Genomic DNA, 11,556 nt, shown 5'->3' on the forward strand with positions numbered 1-11,556 from the left:
AATGAGCTTTTAGTTTTGGTCAACGCAACAGAACAATTAGTTTCTGTTGATCATATGTCCCTACCCTCAGCAGTGGCAGGCATAATTCACATCATTCCTTTCAGTGTGCTGGCAGGAGTCTCTTCCCATGGCAGAACCACTGAGTCAACTCACCTGTAAAATTATGGGATCTCAGGAGAAATAATCCCAGTTGGTAAAGCAGCAGTGTTTGTGGGCTTGATTCTCCAGTGGGAAAAATGCATGGGAACAGATCAAGATGCCTCATTTGCTCAGTCTCAGTAGAGCCCATGCTCATATCCCCACCCCATGGGGATCTTATTACTGGCTCTTGGCCACCTTTCCTCCCCCGGCACCCCCAGTGATAGACTGCTGCCATCCACCCCGGGGGATGCTGGCACAGGAGGCTGCAGAGCTGCTTTGCTGACCAGGGGTCCATCTCTAGCTTGTGGCTGTGTGCCACCAGGGCCATCTTTAGTTGTTTTTAATTGACCTTGTGTTGCTCTTCTCATGTGGGAGCCAGGTTGGTGGAAATCTCTAGTCTTGTAACTCAGCTGGTCTCTGTAGCAGGCAGCAGCACTACCTCGTGCCATAGATATGTGTGTCTGTACCACCTTTTGTCATCTTTCTCCTTTGGCTGGTATTTCGCTGTGATGGATGGTTTCTTGGGGGGAGACGTCAGGGAGAAATGTCAGACAGCATCCTAAATCACCAGTGCTGCACACTCCCCTGCATGTTTTTCAAGTTAAAAATGGCTTTGCTAAAGGCATACTTCTCCAGGGACTGCTGCTAATAATCTATTTTAAAAGGAAGAAATATGTTTGAATCTCTTGAAGTCACACTTCAGTTTCACCTCTCTTTTACCAAATGCCAGGTACTTCTGTGGTTTTGTTCTTCCAAGGTACAAACAGTGCAAGCAGTTGCATTCTCGACTGATCTTACCTCAACAGACAAAATAGTTGAGATCTTCTGCAGGGTTTTAATGCTGCTCTCCTTACCAGGTCTGAGCCAACACAACAGATGTGGGTAGAGAACAGAGGAGCGGAGGCTGGAGATTTTAACTAATTCACATTCTCCCCCACCTGTCCTCCAGCCAATTCTATGATATAAATTACATCTAATTTTGTTTAAATGTCTTTTTCTTCATTCTCATTCTGTGCAGCTTTGCAAATGGAATCCAATTGCTGGGTCTTTTCCCACAACTCAGTTGACTTGCATAAACTTTAGAAATAAAGAATGTGACCTTGAGAGTGACTTTGCTTCCCTAAACCCAGAATAGAAACACACTAGAGTACCACTGCGTGTTGTTATACGTGTATATGTTGTATTTATTTTAGCTTGGAAAAGAGGAGCAAGTTCCAGAGAAGAGCTCACCTTCAGCTAATAAACAAGGAAAAGGATCTGGAGAAATCCTGGAAAACACAAGACAAGAGAAGGTTGGTGACAGGTTGCTGGTGCAGCTCCCACGACAAAATTAGTGAAAACTCAGGTTTGGTAGAACATTCTCCCCATTGAAATATTAAACTTCCATGAAAGGCATGTAAAAGGGATGTAGAAGGGGGTTGTCTAAATTAACTTGCCTTATCTTGACCTCTGCTTTAAGGGATAGCTTTTCCTGAAGTCTCCAGAACTCTTTTTTTAGTTGCTCTTTGCCCATGTACATTGCTTCACATGCATTGCCCTTGGCACTGGCAACTGTAGGTAAAGTATGCCCAAGTGAAGTGTGGAATTTTGTGACACATGCCCCAGAGTAGGAGATGTGGTCAGTTAGTGGAGAAGGAGGGGATGAATGGTGACAACTTTGGCCTTAGATGAACTATAGAGAGCAGCTTCTTCTGATTGTTTCTGGTTTTAATTAAAAATGTCTTTACAGCACCCCTGCTGCAGCATCGCAGTCAGGGACAGCAATGTCCTTGGAATTCCTCCAGCTTCATATCTGTAGGGTCATGGGTTGATAGTCAGATATGGAAGCTATTGATATCTCTTGCTGTAGAAAACTGATCTCCTGGCAAGAACAGTGTCAACTCCTGGAGTTTTCATGCTGTTTTAGGATTCTAGGAGGGGAAGTGTGGGAATGGCCAAATAGGAGGAGAAGACAGATTATTAATAGGTTACGTGTGCACAATGAGTCCGGGAGTTGAAATCTAAGCTACAAATGTGTCTTAAAAGTAACATTTACAATCTAATTCTAATACTTCTGAGGCCAAATATCAGTGCCTGAGTCCTGTAACTGCATGTATGAGGTATTTCAGATTATGTACCTTGGAGTGTAACATGGTTAGTAGGGCAAGGGAAGTTCTCCTCCCCCTCTACTCTGCCTTGGTGAGGCCGCATCTGGAATATTGCATCCAGTTCTGGGCCCCTCAGTTCAAGAAGGACAGGGAATTGCTTGAAAGAGTCCAGCGCAGAGCCACAAAGATGATTAAAGGAGTGGAACACCTCCCTTATGAGGAGAGGCTGAGGGAGCTGGGTCTCTTTAGCTTGGAGGAGACTGAGGGGTGACCTCATCAGTGTTTACAAATATGTAAAGGGTGGGTGTCAGGATGATGGAGTTAGGCTTTTTTCAGTGATATCCAGTGGTAGGACAAGGGGCAATGGGTGTAAACTGGAGCATAGGAGGTTCCATGTGAACATCAGGAAGAACTTCTTTACTGTAAGAGTGACAGAGCACTGGAACAGGTTGCCCAGGGGGGTTGTGGAGTCTCCTACATTGGAGATATTCAAGGCCCGCCTGGACAAGTTCCTGTGTGATATACTCTAGTTTACCCTGCTCTTGCAGGGGGGTTGGACTAGATGATCTTTCAAGATCCCTTCCAACCCTTGGGATTCTGTGAGTCTAGGCCAATTTCTATGAATACAGGCTTTGGCAGAGTGCTCTTGCTGGTGGAAGGAAGTAACTGCAGAAGGTAGCCATGTATCCTGAGTCACAACAGGAATTTAAAGTAAAAAGTGAAAGACACAGTGTCTAAATTGGGGTTCAGTATATTCTCATTGTGCTGCCTATTTCTTGCCACCCTTGGAGGTAGTGAAAGTGGTAGTTCACCACTGTTTACACAAAAGTGAGAAGCAGGAGGCTGGAGAGGCTGTAATCCCCAAGGCAGGTACAGAATCTCCACAAAGTGAGGTTTATGGGATACTTTAAAAGAGATTGCTTGTCCTTGTGCATAAGGCTTAAAACCACAACACCAAGACATATCGATCTTTGAAACTAAAATATAAGAGGGGGTAGGCATGGCCAGATCCAAGTTCTTCCTGGCTACTGATGTTCACAGTTTGATAGTGATGATGCCTAAATCACTGATCTCTTAACTGTTTTATGTCTTTGTGACAGGACCGAGATTGGGAGAGTGAAAGTGAGATAGAAGGTGAGACCTGGTATCCCACTAACATGGAGGAATTAGTGACAGTGGATGAAGTGGGAGAAGATGATTTCATTACGGAGCCTGATATAACTGAGCTTGAAGAAATAGTGCCGGTTGATCAGAAAAATAAAACTGCTTCAGAGATGTGTCCCTGTATGTCAACCGTGTTAGAACTGAAAAATGATCACAGCCACCTAACCAGGAGTGTAGACAAATTTGCCCACAAAGCTTTAGAAGCAAACTTTAGATCGGCAAAGGGCAGTGTGGCTTCTAGCGGCTGCCAGGATGATGATGAGGATGAGAATGATGATGCTGTAACAGAAGCATCAAGCCTAAATCTGGACCCTGAGCAGAAGCCAGAGGAATTGCAGGAAGACCAATCTGCTAAGGAGTCTGATCCCCAGCAGAAGGGAGGAAAAATTGATAAGAGCTCTGACACTCATTTAGAGCCCGAAGATCACCATATACCTTCTGTTCATCTGAAAGAAGAGACTCTCCAGCTCCCTGATACATTTATAGATGATTACAAACAGATGGGATCACAAGGAGCTGAGAGCAGAGAAGTTATGGAAATGCTTGTTAAAAACGCTAGTGAAGAAACAAGACATGGAAGCCAAGAGTGTCCAGAGGCCAAGGGTAAATACTGTTTCTTTCTCTTTAGCTCACAGAGAGCCTTGCATGTTTTCTCTTGACAGTAGACTGAAATTTATTGCTAACAAGAATAAATGTTGCTAATAGTATCAAGACTTGTCCTTGGAGCAGCTCAGTAAAAGAACCCCAGTGCCTTTTGCCAAGCTAAGCCATTAGAGCCTTTTAGCTGAATAGTGTAAAGGAAATATGATAAGCAGCTTGCAAGCTTTCTGAAAGGCATAAGCTGCTATAATTGTCATGTCAAGGTTCACATGAGTTTAGCTGGACTCTTTCAGTGCCCTGCTAAATTTACTTTGAATTGTCAATGAAATGAGTGACAGTCTCTGAAGGTCAACAGAAAAGTATCTGTAATGTCTGGCTGGCTCCTGGGCAAGGTGGGTATTCTTACACACTGTACTGAAGCATTACTAACATGGAAATCATCCATAGATTGTTACTTCTTAGTCACTGTTCACGCAAATACATGCCTTTTGGTAGGAATTGCCTGATCATCTGTTATCTACCGCATGCTGCCTTTAATATAACTGCTAGGACATGCTGTGAGATAATGCCAATAAATGTAATCATAGCTGCCTATTAATATGTTAGCTGTCAGAGAAAAAAAGGATCCTGAATGTCTGAAAGTGAGTTCAGTTCCTCATCACACTTGCAAATGAAACTTGAGAGAATGGGCTTTGTAAAATGAGGTGAAGTAGAAAACAGCATAGACCATGTTGGCCAGGAATGCTCTTTCTTGTTGCTACCAGAGCCCATGTGATGGAGAAGGGGTTGTGAACAGAAGCTGCTGGAAGATTTCTGAGAGGAAAATGCTGCAACATTTAGTGTGAATGTCTGATTTTGAACTAACTTCTTCCCTCAGGACAGATTTGAAACGTCTTCAGTTTTCAATACTTACCTGTTTGTCCTGAACACACCAGGCTTTGTATATTTGGAGATAACACTGCTGTGCAAACCCCCTGGGACTGGGGATGGCAAGGTTGGCTCCCCTGGGCAGCCAGATGATGAAAGAGCTGGGTATTCCAAGAACACAGTTACTTCTATGTTTTCAGGATCTCACCTTCCAGCTTGCCAGCAGAGAGCCTGAAAACCCCAGGGCAGCTTGTGTTTTCCAGGTTTCTATCATGGACTTAATATTTGGGATCTGCAGTGCAAGGCTTTAGGCTCTCTGCAAATGTAGCTGTCAGCTTAGAAGCCCAGAAATCAACTTCAGTGGGACTTAAGTTGCCACAAAGGCCCTGGGTGTCTCAAGATAGCCAGCTGAAGCCTGTGGGTTTTCCCAAGATTTCTGCTGCAGATTTGGGAACCTGGAATGGGCTTAAAATGAACTCGAAAGATAATCAGCCAGGAGTTGGGATTATTTTCTTTTAAATCATGCAATAGATGGATTTAAAACAATGAAGAAAAAATAATTCTCGTAGCCAGAAATTGCAGATCTTTGAACTACAGACTTGAAAGGCAGGAAGGATTTGGTTTGGGCAAAAATGTATTTGTTTTATGAGAAAATACATCCCTTTTCTAGGTGAACTTTGCAATGCAATAGAAATCTTGTCAGGGTAAGGGAACCTGTTCTTTGATGTAAGAACTGAAGAATAAGAAACAAACCAGGTTATCTGTAATCCTGTTGTTCTGTGATAACAAAATCCTCTTTTTTAAAAAATAAAAGCAATTCACATGTTGGTAAGGGAGAATACCTGTTCTTTTGACTGGCTTTATTTACCTCACCAAAGGAAACCACTGTTTTCCACAACTTGAATCTCCTGCCTATGTCTATTAATGTCAGTAGGCAGGGACCAACCAGCCCATTCCAAGTGTCCAGGAGTCATAAAGCAGAAACTACCCCTTGGAGAGCTGAGGATGGGAGAAGAGTGGCTCTGGGGATCAGACAGTAATGATGCTGCAGGGTTCCTACAAGAGGAAGGTTTGCTCTGCCCACACAGCTCCTTAGGCAGTCTGGGAATTAGCTCTCAGCAGGTCCTGGTGGCCCTCCTTTCTCCATGGTAGCGAGCTCCATCACTGGTCATGCAGTACTATATGTGGTTATGGAGCTGTGTTCAGACCATGCTTGGGCCAGTATAATGTTATAGATCTGTGTAGAGATTAAAATGTGAAAAGAAAGAACATAACAAATGTGAAACTAGAAGAATGGTTTGCTAGGAGAAACAGGGCGGGCTGCCCAGTGTAGTACAGCTGTTGAAGTTGCACTGAGCAAGGCTTTGTACGGAAAAGCATTTTTTTTCCAGATTTGATGGCATTGATAGATCCACCCAGCATTTCCAAGAAGTTTACAAATGCCTCTTTAAGCTAATAAACTGTTTTCATTCAATACGTTTATTCATTTGTTAAGCAAATTCTAGGTACCTGGAAATGAGATCTCTGGAATACCCGGAGGCAGAGTCTAAAAGAAGGCACCCTCCACCAGGCTGGGAACAAGAGGATGTCTTCACCGAACTCAGCATTCCACTGGGTACGTTTGGATGCTCAGGCCACACTCAGCCTGCAGTGCTGCCCACTGCAATACCTACAGCTTCAACAAGATGTCACTTTAAGGCTACTTGCTATAGTTATTTTTCAGAACAGATGTGAGGAGAGTGAAGGAACAGGGTTTACGACAGAGGGTTAGCTGTTGAAAGAAACAGGCTTTTGATTATAGGTCATTACTAATTTCATTCCAGATGAATGGCAGATGATAGCTGTTAACGTTGCTGATGAAATGAAGTAAGTTCCTTGGACTATAGATGAATTCCATATGAAAAATACTTGATAATTTAAAAGTCTTTATTGTAGAACTGTTGCTTATACTTTCAGTATACGCGAAAGTATTAGTTTTACTATGTAAGCACTGATCATGAGTCAACACCCATAAGAAGTGTTAAACCACAACAACATCCTAAAGAGCAATCTGTGTAACTTAAGCGTGAATTTACTCCTAAGTACTATCGCTATTCTAGCCCTTGAGGCTACACAGTGAAGTTTCCAGTCAATTTTATTCTTAAGATGGTACATTTTTAAATATGTGTAATATGTAAGAGAGAAGTGGAAGGTGTATTTGCAATGCACAGTTAAACTGCAGCTCAGTATTGCGAAACTAGGGAAATCAGAGCAGTGAATCCAAGATTCAGCCTTCATATCTATGTTATTTAACTAAACAATGACTTTTTTCTTTGAAAGCAAGTTTCTTGTGGAGGGGAAGGGTTTCAACTGACATTTTAATGTAATTCAGAATTTCTCAATAGGTGTGGAATTTGTGGTGCCTAGAACTGGGTTTTACTGCAAGCTCTGTGGACTCTTCTACACAAATGAAGAGACAGCCAAGACGAGTCACTGCAGAAGTACTGTTCACTACAAAAATCTTCAGGTAAAAAGCACACTTGTGGATTGTGCATAAGATAGATAATGCTACAAAAATTGGGTTTAATTCTGTGGGTAGAATTCAGATGAAGCGGAATTCAGGTAAGCCAAACTTTTCAGTAGTTCCAACATTCGCGCACCAATTTCTCACTCTTATATCCTTGAAATCAACTTCTGGATCATAAATAAAATGGGGCCAGGTGATAATTTGATCTTCTCACCTTGTCACTAGCACAGCATGCAACTCAGATCTTTAATTCTCTGCTCTTGATGGTCCCAGATGTTTCTATCACTGGGAGTGAGGCCACCAGCAGCCTTTCTTATTTCTTAATTTTGGGAGCATTAAACATGCCCCTTGCTGAATAATGTTAGCAGGCTTATTTTTGCATCAGCAGGGATTTGTGCAGCATGTTTCAGCATGCAGAAATTTATGACGCACAAGCTCTCCCAAGTATTTCCTGTGACCCATTGAAATCACCTCCCTCTGCTGCACAGCAGCACACAAAACACTGCTGCTGAATAATTTCTATAAGAATATGCAGAAACATGTCATTACTTGTATGGATTCCATAAGAATACACTGTAAGCATATCAGCACTTGATAAGAGCACACAGAGATCACGGATGCAATCAAAAGACCCCACCTTTATCGCTTTTCAGTTGATAATATCAGTCACGATAGCATGAACATTAACTGCCCTGTGCTGAGTTCTCCTCAGAGGACGTAGCCTTGCCTCCATATCCTGGAGTGCAGGGTGTGTACACTGCAGAAGACACTTTTGCTGGCATTGCATACTCTTAGCAAAAGCCATGGGAGAGAAAAGCAAAGCTCTCCTTCTTTCTCTGATCCTTACCTCTGACCACAGTAAATGCTGAAACTCTGCTTCTTGTCAAGGAATAGCTATGTTCCTCACTAGCTGGTAGGCACTGGCTTTTCCAGTGACACTCAGAGTCAAATAATTTCTCTGGGAGAATTTTCTTGGTGGCTTTCCTGAAGGTACGTAACTGTGATCACACAAAGGCTTTCAAAGACTGTGCCTGCAGAGCTGCCGTGCTTGCTCGTAATGGATCCTCCAAGTGTAAGCTTGAAAAACAGGTGCCCAGTTTGCATGCCTTTTTGGCTTCACACATTAAAATCCAGAGGGATCTATCAGAGGTGGCACCACTCAGCACAGGCTGCATATCTCATGCAAGTCTGTTCCAAAGAAACTTGTGCTAATGCAGCTCCAGCCCCTGCCACTGGCAACTGGTTCCATGGGAAGAAGAGGGATTTTTTAAAGTCATAGAAATAAAGGTCTAACTAAAACTGAATCATTGTGAAAAGCCCTCTCTTTTTCTCCCCATTAAGACATGCCCCATAATTGCTGTGATAGATCTATAACACTAACTTGAGATGGAAGAAAAAAGACCACAAAAGCTGTTAAAATTAAATCTGTCAAGTATGGCAATGAAAACAGACTGTTCTGTTGAACTGTCCCTCTTACCTTACTAAATGGAGGAAGTGTCTTGTCCAATTTTTGCCCACTCATGTGGAAACTCAGCAAATTTTAAGTAATTGTTCTGTATTACTAGAACTCTTTTTATTTGTAATAATGCTTATTTATGCACTCTGCAAGAAATATCAGTCTTATATGATGATTTAATGGCATATCCACCAATATAAGAACTGTGGACTCTTGCTATATGTGAAGCTATGGCAGTGCTGCTGCAGACTCTCTGTTGTCTTGCCTACATGACAAATGCCAATGTCCAGTGACAGTGACATTGTCCCAGACACTGTCATGGCCAGGAGTCTTTTACAGTTGATTTGCTATTTGTCATCATTTGCTCTTTTCATGTGATCCTCTTGGAGCCACATCCAAAATATATGTTCAATGCCTGGGTTTGAATGCAAAACCAAACAGTATTTTACTAGTTTTCTTCCAAAAGCCTTGCTTAGATGATGGTGATTTTGTCTTCGAAGTCAGTTAACTTCATCCAGGTCTGGTGCCCCTTCCAGCAGTCACTGGAAAAGCCTCAACTGTTTCTTTGTCAGCCTTGCAGACTTCTTTAATTTTCCCTTCTCTTCAGCTCAGTGGATGAATTCCCCAGGTGCTGTTTGTATTTACAGATCCACTGCATTCTCCATGTCCAAAGAATCCATCATTTGGCCATCTCTCCCACCACTACCACAAAAAGCAGTCAGAGTCATCTGGCATAAGCCACCTTGGCAGCTCAGTGCAGCACTTTATTGGGTTTTCCACTGGCTTTATGCACTAGTCATCAAAACCTGTGTTTAAATGAAAAAAATAGTTTTCCTTGATTGTAATTTTTCTATAAATGAATCTGAATGTCTGGCCTGTGAACTTCAAGACTGGTGTTTGTGGTACTCATGATAAAGGTCAGCTAAAGGTGGTGGATAAACCTCAGTCTTGTTTTGATGGGTAATCATTAAAAACCGAAAATACATGGCTTATCTGATCCAATGACAAGCATTAGTGACTCATTACAGTTCATGGTGTACAGACCACTTTTCCCAGCCTCCATGGACCCTGTATCTCTGTATACTACTGTAGCATTTACTCTGGCTTTCTGCCACATGGAGTTTCATACCTGGGGATAAAGACATGTGAGACTTGTGTAATTTCCACAGCCAAATCTCTATATTCAGAGTATATTCTATATACTCTATATTCAGTCATCATTTTGTCACAGGTATGCCCATTCATTAGCATTACTGAGTCCCTTTCAGGTGTACCTTTTACATTCGAAACTTGTATTTGCATGAGACAACCTGGCAGTCCTAAGACAGCCCTTAGTTTTTCTACATCCATTTCTCATCTCCCCTCTTCCCTATGGATGCCAAAGAGCAAACTGTACTCGGGGGGAATCCTGCAAGTAGGTAGATTTTTGCAGTGGTGTGAGATGGCCTTTTCAAAACAAATCAGAACAAATACTCAGTTAGAAAAGAGAGATTAATGATCCTAATAATGTGCACATCAATTATTCTTGCATGTGGTATAAGTCATGAATAAGAACATCTCCCCATTATTATGTGGGAATTTCCCATGTGAGTCTCTACACTAGCTGCTGCTGAAGAAGCTTCTTTCCATCCAATTCTAGGTTTGCTGACCCTGAATAAATATTTTGAGCACCATTTTCAGACCCACACCAGTTTATCGCCCGTTTTCTGTGCAGCTCTGCCAACTAAGAGCACTGCCAAAAGGCTGAAAGCCTCACTGGCCATGTCTGTGTTTTTAAATCACATTGGGTACTTAATGTTCTGAAAGGCTTTATCTTAGAGAAACACAATAAATGTCAATACTCTTTGTGTGCTGCTAAATCGTGTTGATTATTACTGAATTTGATTATTCCCTTAAAAGAAATGTTCTGGAACAAAAGGTATATCTCTGAACTGGACATTCTGAAAAGGTAATATATGTGCTTTAAATTATGATTCAGGAACTGCATCTGTTTTCTAGCACACTGGTCTTATACTAGCATAATTCAGTTGACTCAGTGGAGTTAGTTCCTGCTCTATTGCACACGGGAGTAGAGAGTTTGTAAGGAGAAAAGATGAGGTCTAGTTACACAGATTGATGGGAGTCACTGTACTCCTTGTTCTGTCACCAGTTCCCTTCGTGGCACAGAGTAAATCATTGAACTTCTCAGACTCTCCATGTATTCAGGTTGTTTGCCTGACACAGGTATATTTCCTGGCTTGAACTTTCACCAAAAATGTGGCTTCTATGTGCTTTCTTCCTCTTTGAGATGCTGGGAGAATGTGAGATGCATTCAACGTGTAAAGTTTTGCTAATGATGCTTTGTTTTTGATGTGATTGCAGAAGTATCTCTCCCAGCTTGCAGAAGAGAGCCTGAAAATGAAGGAAGAAGGCAGCCCTCTGCCTCAGGATGACACTGGAATTGTTCCTCACTTTGCAAAGAAAAAACTGTGATGTGGATGAACTGGAAGAGCCATAAATGAGTGAATGCTGATACTTTATTTTTTTTATTTCTAAGATATAACTGTCAATTTGCACTGTACAAAGGAGGGGAAATAAAGAGCACGGAACATGCATCTATGCCCAGAGTGCCATTAAAAACCAAAATGCCTGAAACTGTTTCCCACAGTGAAGCAATGCTGGCATATCTGTAAGAAGTGGAGCAATTCTTTCTCACACTCTGCGTGCTGGGAGTGGTTTCCTAGATTAAATCAGAA

At 42.1% G+C, this 11,556-nt stretch overlaps 1 protein-coding gene across 1 annotated transcript in view; it reads left to right on the forward strand.

Moving 5' to 3' along the window:
- Nucleotides 1-11,293, forward strand: part of RBM20 (RNA binding motif protein 20) — a 101,659-nt gene extending 90,366 nt beyond the window's left edge. The window contains exons 10-14 of the mRNA XM_034062359.1: nt 1,335-1,433; nt 3,329-3,995; nt 6,355-6,474; nt 7,244-7,365; nt 11,183-11,293. Coding sequence (XP_033918250.1) covers nt 1,335-1,433; nt 3,329-3,995; nt 6,355-6,474; nt 7,244-7,365; nt 11,183-11,293 — 1,119 coding nt within the window. The remainder of the gene's footprint in view (nt 1-1,334; nt 1,434-3,328; nt 3,996-6,354; nt 6,475-7,243; nt 7,366-11,182) is intronic.
- Nucleotides 11,294-11,556: the final 263 nt, after the last annotated feature.

Source organism: Melopsittacus undulatus, chromosome 4 (genome assembly GCF_012275295.1).
Source record: "Melopsittacus undulatus isolate bMelUnd1 chromosome 4, bMelUnd1.mat.Z, whole genome shotgun sequence".
In the NCBI taxonomy this organism is placed as follows: Eukaryota; Metazoa; Chordata; class Aves; order Psittaciformes; family Psittaculidae; genus Melopsittacus; species Melopsittacus undulatus.